The sequence below is a fragment of the Coffea eugenioides genome, chromosome 11 (assembly GCF_003713205.1).
Source record: "Coffea eugenioides isolate CCC68of chromosome 11, Ceug_1.0, whole genome shotgun sequence".
Lineage (NCBI taxonomy): Eukaryota > Viridiplantae > Streptophyta > Magnoliopsida > Gentianales > Rubiaceae > Coffea > Coffea eugenioides.
The window spans coordinates 7667116-7686502 of record NC_040045.1 but is presented as its reverse complement, the minus strand read 5'-3'; the positions used below and the strand labels follow the sequence as shown (position 1 = coordinate 7686502).

General features: G+C 35.3%; 4 protein-coding genes across 7 annotated transcripts; 2 read left to right on the top strand and 2 right to left on the bottom strand.

The window, feature by feature from the left end:
• Positions 1 to 1110: 1110 nt before the first annotated feature.
• On the bottom strand, positions 1111 to 7302 carry LOC113751401 (putative late blight resistance protein homolog R1B-23). 4 transcript variants are annotated; one of them, XM_027295409.1, is made up of 4 exons: positions 4104 to 7302; positions 3115 to 3286; positions 2085 to 2209; positions 1111 to 1192 (listed from the first exon to the last, which is right to left on the bottom strand). In XM_027295409.1, exon 1 carries the CDS (start codon positions 7271 to 7273, stop codon positions 5783 to 5785), a length of 1491 nt encoding a protein of 496 aa, XP_027151210.1. In that variant the 5' UTR covers positions 7274 to 7302; the 3' UTR covers positions 1111 to 1192; positions 2085 to 2209; positions 3115 to 3286; positions 4104 to 5782. The 4 variants fall into 4 exon arrangements, with proteins under 4 accessions (XP_027151210.1, XP_027151209.1, XP_027151212.1 ...); XM_027295408.1 differs by lacking the exon at positions 1111 to 1192 and having other exon boundaries at positions 1649 to 2209; XM_027295411.1 differs by lacking the exons at positions 1111 to 1192; positions 3115 to 3286 and having other exon boundaries at positions 1649 to 2209.
• LOC113751903 (putative late blight resistance protein homolog R1B-17) lies at positions 4566 to 5684 on the bottom strand. Its single transcript, XM_027296050.1, has one exon. The coding sequence runs from the start codon at positions 5682 to 5684 to the stop codon at positions 4566 to 4568; it is 1119 nt and encodes a 372-aa protein (XP_027151851.1).
• Positions 7303 to 8746: 1444 nt separating the features above from the next.
• Positions 8747 to 11875, top strand: LOC113751902. Its single transcript, XM_027296049.1, has 2 exons — positions 8747 to 8766; positions 11329 to 11875. Exons 1-2 carry the CDS (start codon positions 8747 to 8749, stop codon positions 11873 to 11875), a joined length of 567 nt encoding a protein of 188 aa, XP_027151850.1.
• A 4481-nt stretch (positions 11876 to 16356) lies between these two features.
• Positions 16357 to 18635, top strand: LOC113751901 (probable (S)-N-methylcoclaurine 3'-hydroxylase isozyme 2). Its single transcript, XM_027296048.1, has 2 exons — positions 16357 to 16998; positions 18216 to 18635. The coding sequence occupies exons 1-2, from the start codon at positions 16357 to 16359 to the stop codon at positions 18633 to 18635; spliced, it is 1062 nt and encodes a 353-aa protein (XP_027151849.1).
• Positions 18636 to 19387: the final 752 nt, after the last annotated feature.

The following is a 19387-nucleotide window of genomic DNA, read 5'->3' as shown; positions in this document are numbered from 1 at the left end:
CTTTTGATAAGTGTGAAAAAATTCGTACCAAAAATTTCAGACAGTGTCCATTTCCCTAGAAGTTTCAATTCTAATAGCATCCTCACCACATTCTAATTGCCTTCCTGTTTCAATTGGCAACTAGTTGAATCCTACCATTTGGTAAAAGTATCTTTAATACATCATTTTCTACATCAAACTTTCTGGCAAACATCATCAGACCCTACCAAAGTGTTGGGCTCTGAGAGAGCCAAACTCGAGGAGAATTTAACCATGAGTTAGAATGAGAACCACAACCATGGGGTTGACACCACATCTAACCCAAAACCTTAAGGCATTTGGTCTATGGATAATTCCCACTTATATGTTCCTCATTCTACTCATCTCTTTCCGATGTGGTATATTAATTCACACTTGATATTCCAACAATCTCCCTCTCAATTGTGAATCTCTTCCACATCGAACCTCTCTCCCTAGCCCATCCACTCCATCAAGCCCACTTTAATCTAGAGTGTACGATTCTTGCTCAAGAGCCCACATGCCCTTGTCTCACTGCAGGTCTGCATGTTTTTTTTTTCCCCGCTCTTATCCAAGCCACGCCTTACCACTCCCACTGGCTTTTTTATCCTGGAGTCACTGCCCAGCCGAACCATTGGCTCTGATACCACTTGTTGGGCTCTGAGAGAGCCAAACTCGGGGAGAATTTAACCATGAGCTAGAATGGGAACCACAACCATGGGCTTGACACCACATCCAACCCAAAACCTTAAGGCATTGGGTCTATGGATAATTCCCACTTATATGTTCCTCATTCTACTCATCTCTTTCCGATGTGGTATATTGATTCACACTTGATATCCCAACACAAAGGACTTGAAAGCAGGAAACCTACAGACTGCAATTGCAAAAGGAGTGGATAACAAGAAAATTTTGCAGCTGTTTCACAATAATACCATCATTCTGACATTCAAGCCTGTATCGACTTCATGTCGAAAACACATAGGTAACGTTGGCAGTGCATATAAAGAGTCTCATCCAAACATCAGACAAGAAAAATTTAACCGAAATGTGTCATAATGTAGATATGTTTCAAGCAACAAGGGAAACTGAAATGCAGAATATCGAAATGTGAGAGAAATTGTCAGAACTGCCTGATACAAGTTTGCCCATCCTTTTCCCGGATGTTGGGAGACCATTGTAAATTGTTCTTCACCTTCAAGTAAAACAAACATTGGTTATCATTTATAATTCCAAAGCAGAATATTTTCAAATGGACCAAAACTTTTGCTAAGAGATCTATGCAATCATGGAAATTGCATAAATTTGACATCAATCAATACTTTTGAAGACGTACATACATAAACAGAGAGGGATCAAAGAAACAACTAACTAACCATCGACTGCGATGAATTACAACATTAAACTAAAGTCATAGGTTGTAACAACTAGTTCTGTATACCACTATTAGTCATTGTTCCATTTCCATTAGTTATTCTAAATCTACCTAATATCAAAAACTTTCGGGACTAGATTTGTTTTGGTCGAAACATTGGGGATTAAAATACATTTCTTCCTAAAATTATCAGTGTATACACTATTATCATTAGATATTATTTTTAGTTTTTACAGCTGTAGCTACCGGAAAAGGTTTCTTTGGCAAGTGTAAAAGCCTCGTACCAAAAATTTCAGACAGTAATGACTAGGGATCAAACCAGAGCGAAATGACCTTTGCCCCAAAAAAATCAGTTCTAATAGCATTCTCATCACATTCTAATTGCCTTCTTGTTTGAATAGGGTACCAATAGAATTCTACCATTTGGTAAAAGGATCATTAATACATTATTTTCTGCAGAATACTTTCTGAGAAAAATATCATCAGATCCTATCAAAGTACTTGAAAGCAGGAAACCCGCAGACTACAACTGCAAATGAAACAAAAAACAGAAAGTCTTGCGGCTGTATTGACTTCACATCGCAATCACTTAGGCAACAATGACAATGAAGATAAAGAGTCTGATCCAAAGATCAGACAAGAAAAATTTAACTGAAATGTCTTATAATGTAGATATGTCTCAAGCTACAAGGGAAACTGAAATACAGCATACCCAAATATGGGAGAAATTGTCATCCAAGTGCAAGAGAATCAACAACACCAGAACTGTAAGTTGTCATCCAAGTTTTGCCCATTCTTTTCCAAGATCTTCTAAGGCCATTGTACGTTGTTTTTCACCTTCAAATAAAATAAACATTGGTCACCATTTGTGATTCCAAAGAAGAACATTCTCAAATCGGCCAAAATTTCTGACTAGTGATACACACAATCAAGGGAGCTGCATAAACTTGACATTGATCGATACTTTTACAGTCGTACATAAACAGGGAGGGATCAAAGAAGCAACTAACCAACCATTGACTTCGATGCATTTTAGATTTAAAACCAAAGTCATATGTTGTAACAACTGCTTCCTTATACAACTATTTCATTGCAGCTATCAAATTCTCAGGTAGTTCAGAAATGGCTTTTGACCATGTTCAAAAAGAAGTGCTTTTGGAGCCAGATTTGAAAAGTTAGACTATGTACAAAAAGTGCTTTTCACACTTTAATCCAAATTATGAGGGAGGTGGTTATATATAGCTTTTGAAATCATAAGGGGGTTATGTGACAAATGCTAAATCACAGGGGGGTAAAGTGTATTTCCAATTGTTCCCGTTTCTTCCCTGTAACTCTCTTTGTACTGCTCTTTACTAAATCAATGCTCTGTATGTTTTACTTCGTTCATTAAGGTACAAGGAATTTTGAAGCTTATGCTTGTCGGCTGGTCCGCAATCCCCATTAAGATCACTGCAATTTGGAATGTCATAACTTCTATCTAATGTCTATCTTTAGAGGTTCATCATCTGGAAATTTTTTTTGCATGTTTTAGTTCATAAAATAGAAAGTGAAGCTCCAAAAACTGAAATGACTGAGAAGTATTTCGCATTCAAGTTATAAGTGTTTTAATGGACTACCACAAATTTCTTAGCATTCACAAATAAAAGCACAAGTATTAGGCATGAATGTTTCTTCTAGTCACAAGATCAATGCAATGATTTAACTAGAAATTTCAGTTTCCAAAACATCAGAGAAGAGCATACTCGTGCTGTGCCATGATTAGAAGGTGATCTGGAACTGCAACAAAAAATATTGACAGGGAACTTCCAGCTTCTCAATTCTATAGCAAGTCCTTCCATCCACTTCAAGTCATGTGGAGTCTTTAGCGGTACTTCAGCAGTTCATGCACAGCTGCCCCTCAGTAACACAGGAATACTGCAGAACCAGAGGGAACCTTTAAATTAATCTGGCCAGAGTTTCTCAAGACAGCAAAATGAAATTCTTTTATTCCAACTTCCTACTTCAGAGCTAATGTTCTTGTGTTGTTTCATTTTTAGAAATCCTACTTGCTTTCGGATTTTTTCCTAGAAAATCAGAAATCAGTCATTGCCTTATGAGGGTACACAAGATGCAGAATCAGGATACAGGTCTGTGATAATCTTCATGGTTCCAAATATCTCAGATTAATACCGACACTATCGCTTAACATCAGACTAATTTGTCTTAATAGATTATGGTTTGCAGCAATAGAGTTCAACAGGAAGCCGAAGGATTGATAAAATATACTGAAATAACAAAGGGTCTTACAAAGCCAAAGGCTGCCTCTGTGAAACCGAAAATTTTCAATAACCATGAACTTCTCCAATCAACTGTATCCTTAATTTTGGTGAGCCATAAAATGAATCAAAATGCACGAGTTCTTTTGTTAAACTTGAACAATAGCACTAAATCTTCTCCAAATTTTCCTTGTATTAATCAGTCTTGCATGATTTTATCTAGAAGCCTACAGGAAAAGGAATCAGTAACAATGAGAAAGAAAGGCTCCTCCAAAGGATTTACAGTTTGAACTTTGAAGGAAACCGCCACATGACTACATGAATCCACAACCAAGCAAGAGGACTTTTTTATTGCAAATGTGAAAATAGAAGTTGACAAAATGAAGCACTCAATAAATGGTAACATCTAGATTATGCAATCTCCTCCCAGGATGTGAAATAATAGGAGTGCAGTCAGTAAAATTGGAATTACTTACATGATAATAGGATGCATAGCACCAGATGGATATAAAGCTCCATATCCACTAATAATGATGGACAAGGACCTCTTAATGATCTGAAACCCCCTTTTAATGTTGGATAAGGACCTTCAAATGCTCAGTTCCATATCGTATTTGCTCCTCCACCTTAAGTCTTCTGATCGATTCTTCAACAGAATCTCCACACCGCTGCACTTCAATTACTTGCAAGGTAGTTATGTCCACAAAATCAATAGGAACCTCCCTGAGATTATCACAATTTTGCAGCACTAACTGCTGAAGATTAGGCAAATGATCACAGGAGGCATTCCAGTCAACAATGTTTAAGTTATGTAATTTCAAGAATTTGAGTTCAGGGAATTCTCCATCTTGCATCTCCCATTGCGTGCTCTCAAAAGTTATAGAAAGTAACTTTAGAACCTCGAGATTTTCCAGACAGCCAATTGTCGAAATGTGATCTCACCGCAAGAAGAAAGTTGATAAAGTCAACTTTCTAAGACTCAAGGGGAAGCTAAATTCGCCACTACTAACACTCCTACCGATGTAGGATATCTTGAGTGACTCCAAATGAGTCATATCCTCCAACCTTGGAAATTGGTTGCACTTCTTGGAATTATCCCATGATTTTGAAAAAATACAACTTAATTTTTGAAGATTGGGCAACCCCCTTAATATTTCCTCTGCATGTTCCCTATAAGAAAGAGATGGCGAGGAAAGGGAAACCAAGTTACTTAATTCACAGGAACTTCCAATCTTTCCATCTTGCAATGCGAAGGTAGCATGATTTTCTACATGAAGATGCCTCAAGCTAGTCATGGTCCAAATGCTATCCGGTATAGTGACCTTACCTTTCAGTCCCTTCACAAGAAACGTTTCTAGATTCTGCAAGTTGGCTAATGATGAGGGAATAGAGTCTATATCACCACCAACTGCCAGATAATGCAACTGAACAAGTAACTCTATTCCATTGGCAAAGGAATTACCCATGTTGGCACATTCCAAATCCAGCACCTTAAGAAGCTTAAAGTTTTTAGAAATGAACAAAGTATCATAAGGGCATCTTGGGTATGTATCAGTGGTAGCATAAAACAGCAGAGAACGAACATATGGACCAGAAGGCCTTGACATAAAAAAGTGCTTTCGACTTGCATGAACACATAATCGATATTTCTCATATGTCATGGAATCTGAAGGATCAAAATCATCAATATCCATACTACCATCAAAAGAAGCATAAGGTTCATCCTTACTAGTTACCAGCTCCAAGAAGTTTTCCTCTTTAGATTTTAACAAGCACAAGCAACGCACAATGTCATGAACCCGACATGCTTTGACCCCACCCGTTGATCTTCTTTTGGTAACAATTATCAAGCTTCTACCAATCAAATCCATCAGGTAATTCTCGGCAAGACCCTCTAAGCTGTTCGAAGCTTCTTTCTGTATAAACCCTTCGGCCATCCATAGCCTTATCAATTTAGAAACAGAAATCTCCTTGTCCTCTTCCAACGCTGCAAAGTAAAGGAAACATGCTTTCAAATCATCTGGCAAATTCTTGTAACTCAGTTCTAAGATGTCCATGCAGCGAGATTGTTGATCACCAACTATCAATGAGTCCAAGCTTTCTGCAATTTGTTTCCACGATTCATATTCCTTGCTTGTACTGTTAAGAATACCAGCTATTGCAACAACAGAAAGAGGAGTCCCTTGCAATTTCTAGCAATTTCTTTTCCAACTTCAAATAGTTCTTCAGGATAGCTTTCCTGATGAAATATCTTCAACTTTAGTAACTCCCAGCTTTCATCATCAGAGAGTAGACGAAGATTAAGAAGATTGCATTCAGGTGTTACTTTTGAGACCACATCGCAAAGACGACTTGTCATCAGAATCCTACTTCCATTTCCATCATCTGGAAATGAGATCTTGAAGTCATCCCACGCCCTAATGCTCCACATATCATCCATAAAGATGAGATAACGATTTTTCTTCAAATGTTTATACAGCACCAAGTCCAAATCTTCATTGCTCATGGCAAGGATGGTATCATTAAGCTCAATAATGTGTCTTAGAATATCGAGCAACAAACTTCTTCTACTGTATGCTTGTGAAACACGACACCATGCACGAATATGGAAGTAGCAAACAACTTCAGGATCATTGTATACTTTGAAAGCCAAAGTCGTCTTGCCAATTCCTGGCATTCCAACTATGGACACAACATCTCTCTGCGATGATCCTCTGGTAAGTTTATCGATTAGAACTTGTTGCTGGTCATTTAGAACCACCACCTCTTCATCAATGTTTGTGGTACTAGCCTGTGGTAATGAAGGCCATAATGTCTGGGGAGCATTGCAATTACCAATATCACAGCTCTCCTTCTCATGAAGATCTATGGCCTGCATCTTCACATGTCTAATCTCTTGTGAAACATGATAAAGCCACGGTAAATGGTTCCATTCAGCAGAACCCCCAATCACAATTGAGTCAATGACACATTCTGCCTCATATGCCAGAACAATAAGATGTGTACGAAGATCTTCATGTTCCTGATTACCGATTCCCTGCTTCAAAGAGTGCCTAAAGAAAGACATCAACATCTCCAAATCCTCATGGATGGATTCAATTTGATGGATTACATGCTGAACTGAATCAAGCTTTTGCCTTAGCAGCTGTCTTAGCTTTTGCAAAAGAAATTCAACGAAGCCAAGTTGAGGAGTCTTGGGGAAATGTAACCTGGGAATTTGAAGATAAAGCTCTTTGAACTTCGGAGTCAAAAGCTGAATTATTTCTAGCGAATCAGAAAGCCAAAAGTCCATTTTCGTAACTGCTTCTTCTGTGGTTTGATCAGCTGAAAATGAATTACAGAGAGAGATGACTCTAGCAGCAACTGCTTCAATATATGTCAAGATCTGCTTCTCATCCTCCTCATTTTCCTTTGGCTGACTAAGGGTTGATTCTATCACAAATACTAGTGCCTCGTGAAGTGTTCCAATCTGGCGCTTCATGGGGACTATCAAACTTGCATCACTGTCCAACAGATTCAGCACAAGTGCCTTTGCCTTGAAAAGCATAGCATTCACAAGAAACTTATAAAGTGAATCTTTTACCTTGTTTCCTATGAATTCCTCAGCAGAAGAGGATCGATAGAGAGCTTCGATCTGCCTAGGCATGTCGTCCACGAGCGCAAAGATCTGTTCTTCTGTCTTCTTCCTTGTTTGAGTGAAGGATTTCAACAGAAGGCTCAACCCTTTCTGAAGAGCTGTGATATAATCCTCTAGAGAAAGAGCGAGGAGAGTTACTGCAATTTGTTGCTCCGTGAGGAATATTTCAGCCTTTAAAATCCAAACCCTGGCAAACAAACTCACAAAATCAATTATAGAGATTATGTTGCACTTGTGCCTGAGATTTGAGATTTCCACAATCACAGCCTTAATACTTATTGAAAACTTTTGGACATCCATGTTATCCATCTTTGGTATTTTGACAACACAATTTATCAAGGGTAACAAATCATCATGAAGACGACGTCCTTTTTGTACATCAAGCATGTGATCTAGAAAAGTAACTCGACATTCTTCCACTTCTAGGAACTCTAGAATCAACCCTAGGAACTCTGGAGAAGCAAGATCGATCTTCTGTTGCAGATCGGACAGCAAACTTGCCACATCTTTTTCCATGTTTAAATCCATTTCTGCAACAGACCAGCACAGACAACAAACATGTGCTGTGCGGACAGCCACTTGTCCAAAACGAGCCATCATGTTTACCTTCCCATGATACCAATCATTACATGGGTGCTGGATAAAAGATTTCAAAGAGTATAGACTCCTAGTTAAGGCTTTCATCTGCTTCCTCAGAGTATTAACAACCAAATCAAGTTTTTCTGAGAGTAAATGCAGACTCCATCTTATGGATGAGCAAAAGTCATCCCAGCAGTGGTCACCCGTCCAGGATGAAGCTGGTTGACAATGAAAAGCATGGGAAGACAAATGTTCATAGTATGCATTCCTGATTTCCTGCTTCAACATCTCAATCTGCTCGTTCAAACTGGCAAATGCATCTAGCAGTGAGCAAGGCTCCCTCGGGCAATAGTCCATACGAAGGCAATCTCCAACGCCTCTCCAACAGTCCTTCCAACCACATGTGGATTCATAAAATAAATAATCTTCTCCTCTGTAATTATCTGCAAATGCATAATGAAGGATTTTCCTGAATTCTTTTATTGCAGCTGCAATTCTGGGGACCAGCTGATCCAGATTTGGGACAACCTTGTGGGCATCACTCCATGCTCGAGTATAACTAAGAAAGATGAACAAAAACCTGAATTCTTGTACAAACCGATCCATGCTCTCCATCAGAACTGCATCCGGATTGGCCATTAGTCTCTGCTTCTCTCTCAGCGACCTGCAAATGTCAGTGACCATCTCGTCATCCGCAAGTTTCCCTGGCATTTTCACCTAATCAAAAGCACTTCTCTCCCTAACCAGATTTCTCTGTGTTTTCTGAAGAAGCCAAGCTAAGTGATAAAAAGTTTCTTGCATCAGTCAGCTAGCTATCTGCAGGTCTTCTTTTCCCATCTCTTTTTCTTTCTTTATACCCTTTCTTATTTCCTGTTTTATTTTTGTTCCTCATCTTTACGTCGAATGGGGAGATTAAACAATCGGTAAATCTTTTTATGCTAAATGTTGAATTTAACTCCCTCTTATTTGAAAATTTATAATATATCTCCTTGTGGTTTCAATTAAATTGAAAATTAGATAGAAAACATCCAATCTAATGGTTATACATAAAATGTCAATATTGCCCTTATATAAATGAACTCTCTATGAGTTGTCGAATGTTCAATTTAACTCTCACTAGTTTGAAAAACTACACTATAACTCCTTACAATTTCAACTAAATTGAAAATTGAATTAAAAACATCTCACGTATGGTAGGAGCAATGTTGACATTTCACATACAACCGTAAAATTGAATGTTTTCTATCCAATTTTCAATTGAGTTGAAATCATAGAGAGTTATAATGTAGGTTTTCAAATCAGATAGAGTTAAATTGAACATTTGTCGATCCACAGGAATTTTTTTTGATATTTTACCCTTTATTTTATTTCCTGAATGCACTCCTGAATTAAAGTAAGCAAAAAGAAAACGAAAGCATATCGTATCATAGCATAGCATCTTTATTCTTTACTAAGGGTAAATGTATCAAAAGAATTTTCATAAGATCTTGTGTAGAATTAATATGTTAGAGCACCACTTTATTTTATTTTATTTGTTATAGCTTGTTCAATATATATTATTAAACATAGCAATACATATGAGACAATTCTTACCTGTTTCTTATTTTCTTTATGATGTGTAACAAGTTGCTCTCTAGGTCCAAGGACCCCTCGTCCCATCTGAATAAATTATTTAGGTTTGAATTTAGGATTATTTTATGGTATTATTATTATTTTTTAATTAGTTTTGATAGGATTATTATTCTGATTATCGGCGTCAAAGGGGCATGCAAAGTAAAGTAAGAGAACCAACAGGGGTTGGTCCGAGTGGTAAGCGGTTCGGATTCGCTTAAACAGGTCTCGTGTTTGAGTCCTAGTGTACGCAGACACCCCTGTTAGGAGACTCACCCACCATAGCCAAGTGCGCGACGCGGGTCGGGTCCGGATTAATCGAGGCAAAGTTTCGGATACCCGACGGGCAACCAAAAAAAAAAAAAGGAAAGTAAGAGAAAGCTGCACTCACACGATTCTAGATCATGGCGAGCCCTAAGGAAAAAAGTTTTTTCTTCTTACAAAAGTTTTTCTACAACTTCTACAGTTATCTACAGTAAAGTTTTATACAAACACTCAAAAAACTCACCTTCCAAACGGGGCCTGTGTCATTTCATCCATCTCCATTAGTTTTGATGATTTTTGTTGCAGTTTCAAATTAGTTTAAATCACGAGGAACTAGAATGTATGATTTGAAATCATAAGAGGCTTTCCATAGGTTAATTTAACCACAAAAAAGGCTTTTTTGTATTTTACCCAGTACAGACTGTGCCAAAGTTTCTATTAGTCTGACATCATTTTGACTCGGGATCATGCTAAGGTGTCGAAATACATAAGAATATGGTGCCAGCACATCAAGTTCATTAACACAAGGATTAATTTTATTATCTAGTTTTCGGTGACCATTAAATTCATCCATGCATAAACAAATGATTGCCAAAAATCCACTTTCCCTTTAAGAGCCAAAGTATAATAATTTGCGCTCAAGATACTATGATAATTTCAAATACTACTACCATATGTATGCATAGCATCTAAAAAATATACCATTGTCATTTAAATAATTATCCATGTGATATTTTTCATGTGGATCAATTTAGTGAACATGATCATTTTATTAAGTACCTGCATAATTAGTTTTGATATTGATATATTATAGTAAATGAGATCTACTAATTCTTTTAAAAGGAGAAAACATAATCTATGCGAAATCCGTATTCATAGTGTCTCGTATATTAAAGTTATGACTAGATCTATTTAAAAATAAACCCTAGTTAAATGTATTTCATAATCATAATATCATAATTACATTTATATATGCATACATTTATTTTACTGACTCTATCTATTTAATTGATAAAAATATAATTAATAAAATAAAATGCCATTCATTAAATGTAAATAGTAAAGTACATGATAAAGCCCTAGACTTTAGAGCATACATTTTAACAACTTCTTCAAGATCCATTTTCACAAATAGCAATAATTTTTTACCTTTCTCCTTCCTCTTGCCCCGAGGCCCCACCACAAGCAGAAGAAGGAAAACAAAAAAATAGTTCACTTGCTTAAATCATTTTGACGCAGGAAAGTTGCAAATTCACATAGTCGCCCATTTAAGATTAGGAAACTTGCAAAATAAGAAATTCCTTATCGTCTGGAATATATCCTATTGCACAAGCTTGAAATAAAGAAAATTACAGTGCAATAAAACTTAAAGAATAAACAGAAATATTACTTGGCTGGTAATAAAGCACAAATTTGGATTAAGAGCAAAGTTAAAATTAAAGCTGGCCTTTACAGAAAACAGACTACAAGGCAGATAATACCTCCATAGGCGTGAACTTAAAGCCATATTAAAGACTTGAAAACATTATTTTTTCAAACGATTCTTTTGACACTGTAAGCAGTTGAAAATTTAATTTAATTTATTTAGTCAAGATAAAAAAATAAATAAGGGAGGAAGAGAGAGAGTTAAGGCAAAGGGTAAGGAAGCAAGAAAGATGGGCTGCTCCTGATGAAAGGTGGATCAAGCTGAATATTGATGCTGCTTTGAATCAGCAGACAAATAAAGCCGGCTGGGGTATTGTTGCTAGAGATTGGAAGGGGAAGCTGGTTGCTACATGGGCTTGTCCTTCCTTTACATGTTCAGCACCAATACTCGAGAAGGCATTGGCAATCAGAACTGCAATGGTTAAAGCTGCTTTGGAAGGCTGGGGAAGGATCATTATAGAATCAGATTGTAAGGCTGTAATAGATAGAATACTGAAGGATATGGATGATGTGGTTCTATCCACAGTTTTGCAGGATATTAAGCTGCTAAAACATAACTTTGAGAAATGTTGTTTCTCCTTTGTTCGAAGGGAGTTCAACTCTATTAGCCATAAGTCAGCAAAATTTGCTCTAAATTTAGGGTCTGTTGTTGATTGGAAAGCTTGTTTTCCAGTTTGGTTGCTTGATAGTGCTCAAGCAGACGTTGAGGAGCAGTTGCTCCAGGATGTGTAACTTGGTTTTGATGAATGAAATGATGCCATTTTGGCCAAAAAACAAAGATAAAAAAATAAATTAAATTACTCTTGATTAAATTTAATTAAATTAAGTTTGTAGCAAGTCTAGTTGTGTTTGGACTGATATTGGGCCAATACCACGTGGGCCTCAAAATGGAAATGCACGGTCCATTTGGTTTAAAGTGAGTTTATTACTTAAATTGACTCAAGATGGACTACTTGGGTCCAAATTAATAAATAACTGGTCAAAATTGATCAAAACTATCGAACTCGTGAACCTGTTCAAACTGTTAACCATCGATTTTTAAGTTTTTCTACACTAAAGCTCTGTTTGATAAAATTGAATCTGAATTCTGAATTCTGAATACTGAAACAATTAATTTATTGAATATTAAGCACTGAAAAGAGATATATGAATATCTGAATCTTAATGCTGAACATATTTATACTGTTTGATAAACATTTATAACTTAATGCTTAATAAGCTAAATTGTACAATTTTGCCCTTCTATGTTTTAATCCAAAAAGGAAATAGAACCTATGATTTAATTAGCTTAAAATTGTTAGATATGAAAATGACAATATTTATGTTTAAATCAAAGTAATATAAAAGAAGAAATATATTATGGAAAAGTCCAAATATCGGTGCAAATATATTTTTAAATCAGAGTTTGATAAGAAAAGTCCAAATATAAGCAAAAGGAAGCTGCAATAAACAAGTTTTAAATTCACACCAAATTATATAGAAATTTAATTACTTCAATGGAAAAATGTTGACGCAAAACAACAAATAATCTACCTTGGAAATAATGAATTTGAGATCGGTGAGTATGGTAGCAATAAAAAAATTTGGGAGGAAAAAAATGACAAAATTATGCAAGAGTAGAAAGATGGAAAAAGATAAGGAGTAGACAGATGTGAGGAGCATGGAGAAATTGTAAAAAAATCATTAAATAGGGAGAAAATAGAAGTAGAAAGCCATTAGACAGAGAATGTCAGGTTGTTTAATTAGATAAGGATTTTGAATGTAATTAACAAACAAGGATAGATTTGGTAGATAAGATAAAGTAGTTGAAGTAAATCTCTTGATTCTTATCAAATTAAGCATTCAGTTACAATTCTTGTGCTGAAAAAAATACATTCAAATTCAGCACCACTTAATAAGTTCAGCAGAAAAATTTTTATTTATCAAACACCCAAAACATCTGAATGTCTGAATGAATTCAGTTTCAGCACTTTTTTATGTTATCAAACAGACACTAACTACAACTCCAACAAAAAACAAAAAATCTAAAAACATTAATCCCTGAAATTTGCTCAAACTAGCAGTCATCATCCATTTTTTTCCCTCCTAATATCAGTCTCATTTCTCTACCTCTACCTCTACCTCTACTCTCTCCCTTCTTAATTCTTATCCTCCAATTTGCAAAGTACAAATCCCATATCTTTTTTACTTTTCAAATTTCTAGATTTAAGAGTTGTTAGTTTTGCATTTCTTTTTTTTTGTGGTTAATTACAATAGTTGTTGGCTCCATGGCTTCTCAATTTTCAAAGTGCAAACTAATTTTCTTTTCTACAGATTTGCAAACATGGTTTGTTTTGCAATTACATTTATTGGCATATTCCTTGGTAGTGCTTTAGATGTGTTTTTTTTAAAATTTTTTTTGCTTAGTAGGGAAATGGTGGGATTAAAAGTGGCAGTGCAGGAGATAAAGTTCATAAAATTAGTGTATATGGGGAGGCAATTTATGCACATAAAAATATGTATGGAAGAAAAGGAATAATACCAATAATAATAATCTATTAATCACATCACAAGAACAAGGCTCTCGGTCCTTCACTCTTCTCAACTAAATACAATAATATGACTTCCCATTTATAGACTAGATGACTTGATAAACAAATCGTACAATAATAAGAAATTTTCTAATAAGATACTGAATCCTAAACAATAAAACTACCATAACTTGACTCCAATGAAATTACTAAAACCCTAATTTGACTAAAACACTATTAAATACTAATATGAAAATTTCTAAGTTTGAACCTTGATTTAATATGCCAACATATTCTCTCTATCTGTGAAAACAACAAAATGAAAATTGATTTGATATAACTTCTTATGACTACACTATAGGCAAATATGAAAGTCAATTAATGGCGAAGAATTGGGAGAAGTCAAAAATAAAAAGGATTAATATTTTATACACTGATAATAAAATGATTTTTTTACACTGGGAAACTTGAATATATATCACATGTGCATGATTTAAATTTTAAATTTAAACTTATGTTATGTAGTATGATCTAAAGCTACTTGTATAAAAAACTGTTTACATTGATAGCGTATAAAAAGTTATCCAAATAAAAAACCAGAATATATATGCTATCATGGTACCAAAGCTTGAGTTTCAGGTTTTCAGCTTCTATCCTTAATCTTCTATTCATGTTTGAGTTGCTAAAGTGATGAAAAATATCTTTCCAGGTTTAATTGTTGCATTATTTAGCCATTTATTTTAGCTGAAATTAGTCACTTAAATATGATCATTGACATTTAAATCCACTGACCAATGCCGGCTAGCAACTTATAAACATGGACCTCCACCAAAATACGCTTCCATCCTTAATCTGTCATTCGTGTATGAATTGCTAATTAATTAAACTGATCAAGAATAGATTTTAAAGTACAAAAATCTCTTGCTTCACTTATTTTTGTTCCTGGTCGAAATGAACCAGTTATCATATATATGGTACAATAAAGATGACCATTGACTTTTAATTCCATTAACCAATACTAGCAACTTGTAAACTTGAGCTCTTCCATATGTTTATGATATCGTTAATATGTCATTCAGGCATGAGTTGCTAATTGAACTAATGCAAAATAGCTTTCATATTACGATTGTTGCTTTATTCGTTTAGAGTCTAGCCGGCGTGAAACCCTTCTAATATTTGTATATAGAGCACCATAAAGATGATTGCCGGCTTATTTTAACATTTCCCCCCTAAGAATTGTTGTAATTGCAAGATGCTCCCCTCATATGTTCAAAGTTGCACTTACCTCCCCTACATTCACCTTTTGGATGAAATATATTGATATGAATGAAAAATCCTATTGAACCTCCTAAAAATGCCCTTGTAAAACAATGAAAAACTACTTTTCTTTTTGGATTATCTAGAAAAATTTCCCCTCTAATTAGGGGTAAGTTACACTTTGTTCCCTGAGATTATTTTATCATTACTTTGCCTAGACTTGTGTTCACAATTATTGGTTAAATTTTCCATTTCAAAATGCAATAAGAAGTTTTATATGTCCTTCAATATTTACTGCAGGGACTAATTGGCATTTTTTTTTCTTCTCAATTTTGTCATCTCACAACTTTTTTAAATTTAAAGCGCATATAATCAAAGAGCAAAACCATTTAAAGACAAGGAGATGAATCAATTTATTAAAATGAAAATAATAAATTAAATTTCATAGTAAGAAAAAAATTGGGTAAAATGGAAAAGATGATATTTGTACAAATATTCATAATAAAAAGGCAGTAAGTAATTATTTATGCATAAAAGATAAAAAAAAAAAGTAGTCGATGTACATGATATCATAAAAGACCTTTTGTCATGTTCATGAACTGTAAAGCTAACCATGATATTTGATGGTAAATTGTTGATAAATCTATTTCAGGGCTGGCAGCCTGGCACTTGACTTGTGGAGGATGTAGTGGTAATCAAGCCTTGTATTCATTTTTCTTTTTCTCACCAAAACCTCTTTAACTCTCTCCTAAATCTGTTGCTACACCTCGTAAAGTCGTAAACCATCTATTTCGCAAATTTTCCCCACCTCCCCCCTAAAGAGAGCCACCCCTCCTGCTCTCTCTCTTGTTTTTTATGACTTAGGTAGAGTTGAGTTTTTGCCTGTTCCTTCTCTTGTCATTTATGATTCTAGTTGAGTGTTAAGTGGGGGACATGATACTAGTTGCAGGCCATGAATTGGGGAATTAAGTGTAATCTCTAAAACGTAAGAGGAGCTTCTTGTAAATTGTATATGATAAACTTTACAGGGATGTTTATGTGAATTTTAGTCTAAATTTGAAGACCACCACGTAAAAGAATGCAGGCCTTGAAACAAGCTGGAGAACATTTTGACTTGCAATTAATAATTCCAATAGTAAAATATCCCCGGCAAATGGCCGTGGCTATAATTTATAGTGGTACCTTTCATCATTTCTGATTCCAAATACATATATAATCCAAACGAAAAACAACATACAAAATCCACCTTCAAAATTCAGAATTTGACAAGAGATATGGATACAATAGCACTAGAAGCCATGAATAGCAACCATTATCTTCTCTACTCTACTCTCTTTATTCTGCCTATCCTTCTTTGTATCTTTGGCAGGTGCAAAGCTAACAATAGCTTACAACTGCCTCCCGGCCCTCATGCATGGCCTATTATAGGGAACATAATCGACATAGATGTCTAGTCAACCTTGCCCAAGTTTACGGCCACCCATCTCCCTAAGATTAGGCTCAAAATTCCTAGTAGTTGCATCTTCCCCAGCAACTCCTAGAGAAATTTTGAAGACAAATGATCGGGATTTATCCGGTAGATTTAATTTGCGTTTATCCAATGTGATTCCAGGCATTAAAAGTTCAATAATTGTACCATTGAATGAATGTAACCAAAGATGGAGATTTTTACGTAGTGCTACACATACTGAGCTTTTCTCAAGTCGAGCTTTAGAGCCACATTTGAAGTTGACAGCTGAGAAGGTCCAAGAAATGCTAGATTTTTTGGGCTCAAATGGAGGTGAAGTAGTGGCTATTGTGGACATATTTTACGCCACAATTGTCAATATTTTGACATATACCATGATGTCCAAAGATATAGTCAACCTCAAGAATAATGTGGGTGAGTTGAGGAAATTTTCCAGGAGTCTAATTGAGTTTGCTGTGCCTGGTATGGCTGACATATTTCCTTTGCTTGGTGCTTTGGATTTTCGAGCTAAGCAAAAGGCAAAGGATTATAAGGAAAGAACTAGAGCTCTGTGGGCGGATATTGTTAGCGAGAGAAGAAGGAGACATGATTCTGGTACATCAGGAGCAGATTTTCTAGATGTTCTCATTCGACAGTTTTTTTTTTTTTTTTTTTCGAATTGCATTTTTTATTAATTAAATAAAATAAAAATACAAAGATTTTGAAGGGGGCCAAACCTGACCTCAAGAGCACTTAAAAAACACTTTTTCATGACCTAATTCTCAATCCCACATGAAGGAGCGGAGACCCCTTCTTTTTGCCATCACCTAGTGACTTATTTTTTACTTTTACTTTACTTCTCGTGTTACTTTGCTTCTCGACATTCATTTGATGATTGTGAAATCTTCAACGTCTTCAACGTATGACATCTCAATCTTCCAATTAGTATATTTTGTTTTGATACTGATGCACGTTGATTTAATTCTTTCCCATGCTCACAAATACTAATGAAATGAAAACTCGAAATTTCCATCTTACAATGTAATGTTTTGCTTAACAACCATTCTAAAATTTTTTATTTTTTGAGTAAAATTTAAACCAAAAGAAGTATTTTCCTAAGAAGAGCTATGTTACAACTTTAATGAAGCAAAAAAATTTTTGGCCTATTTGTAATCTTTTTCTATTTGTTCTTTTCGCATCTTCATTCAACATGAAAGCTCTCGTGGGTATGACGAGTAACCCGAGATCTCATGAAAGCTACCCATTTTCCAACTAAATAACTTCTGATGACTTATTCTTATCTACTTTTATTATAATTTTTTTTTTTGTGAAATTGCACCTATCCAGGATATCGCTTTTCACTAATGGACAAAGAATATACTAAGTTCATATATTTTGGAAGATTAGTATCACCGAATACAAGTGGAAACTCCTTTTTTTTTTCCCATAATCTCTCATTCATACCTTGGTATATTTTGAGTCAAAGTGACCTTGTTTTTTATTTTTTTCTTTTTCATACCTACTCAGAGTAGTCTAATATAATTAGGATCAGAGGAACAATAATTTGAATGAAGAAATTTCATTTCCTGTAGCCCAAATGCAACATTACGTTAATTAAATATTGATGTTCAAAGACTTACAAGTCGTAATACAAATCTCAATAACTTGTAAGTTTGTCTAACTTTATGATACTGTTTTTCCCACCTTTTATGCTTATTTTGTTGTAATATTGATCAATCATTATATTACTGCTAGTTGTGCTCTTGATTAATAAGCTGTTATATTGATCCCCCCATTGTAAGTTAAATTTAATCATATAAGAAAAAATTACTCATCCTCATTGTCTCGTCATATGCAGGAGTTGTTTGTCACGTCTGATTCGGTTAGCACAGCACTTGGATGGGCAGTAGCAGAGCTCACCAAAAACCAAAATGCGTTCTCAAAAGTTCGTGATGAAATCACAATTACCATTGGAGGAACAGACTTATTAAGTGAGAGTCAACTGGCCAAGCTTCCATATTTACAATCTTGTATAAAAGAAACTCTGAGATTGCACCCTCCAAGCCCACTTCTCGAGCCTCATTGCGCATTGCAATCCTGCAAAGTGATGAACTATGATGTTCCAACGAACAGCTTGGCGGTTGTAAATGCATATGCTATCGGACGAGATCCCAAGACTTGGGAAGACCCTTTAAGCATTCGAACCGGAACGTTTTCTCGGCAAGAATCTGGATCTCAAGGGAACTCACTACGAACTTTTGCCATTTGGTGCGGGTAGGAGGATTTGTGTCGGAGTTTCATTAGCTCTAAAGCAAATTCAGTTAATTCTTGCTTCATTGATCTATGCATTTGACTGGTTTCTTCCTTCAGGGATGGATCCGAAAACACTTGACATTAGCGAGGAGTTTAGTATACCGATGGGAATGGCAAAGCCTCTCCATTTGATTCTGGAAAAAAGAAACAACATAAGTATTGAGTAGTCAATCTCTTTTAAATATTCCCTCCATGTGATCAAAATCATGTATTGACAATTTGCAGGTTTCTAAATAAGAGTCAAGTTTATGTTACTCCGGGAAGGCAAAACCATCTCCTTTTGTGTTCTAAAAAGGAAAGAAAGAAAAAGAGAAAAAGAAAAGCAAGAAACGACCTAAAGATCGGGTAGTCAATTTCTAGTAGATACTAATGAAACCTTTTTAGGAATGTTGTTTTTGTTTTTCTTCAAATGGGTAGACATGACCTGTGCCCCGCCCGTTTTATTCTATTATCTTTTGTATTTGCCGTTTAATGGAAAGCTGGGTTCAAAGTGGCTTCGGACCTTCTAGCCTGTAGGTTTTGACTTCAATGAAAGAGGAGAAGGAACAATAACTAACACAATAAAAAAGCAAAGGACACCGTTAGTATTTAGTATTTTATCTTGGTGAGCAATTTAGTATCCTAAATATTATTTTAGTATTGAATGAATATACATCATTTGGGTGGTTTACAAACCGTCAACTAATGGCAGAATATACAAATGCATAATCAGATCAT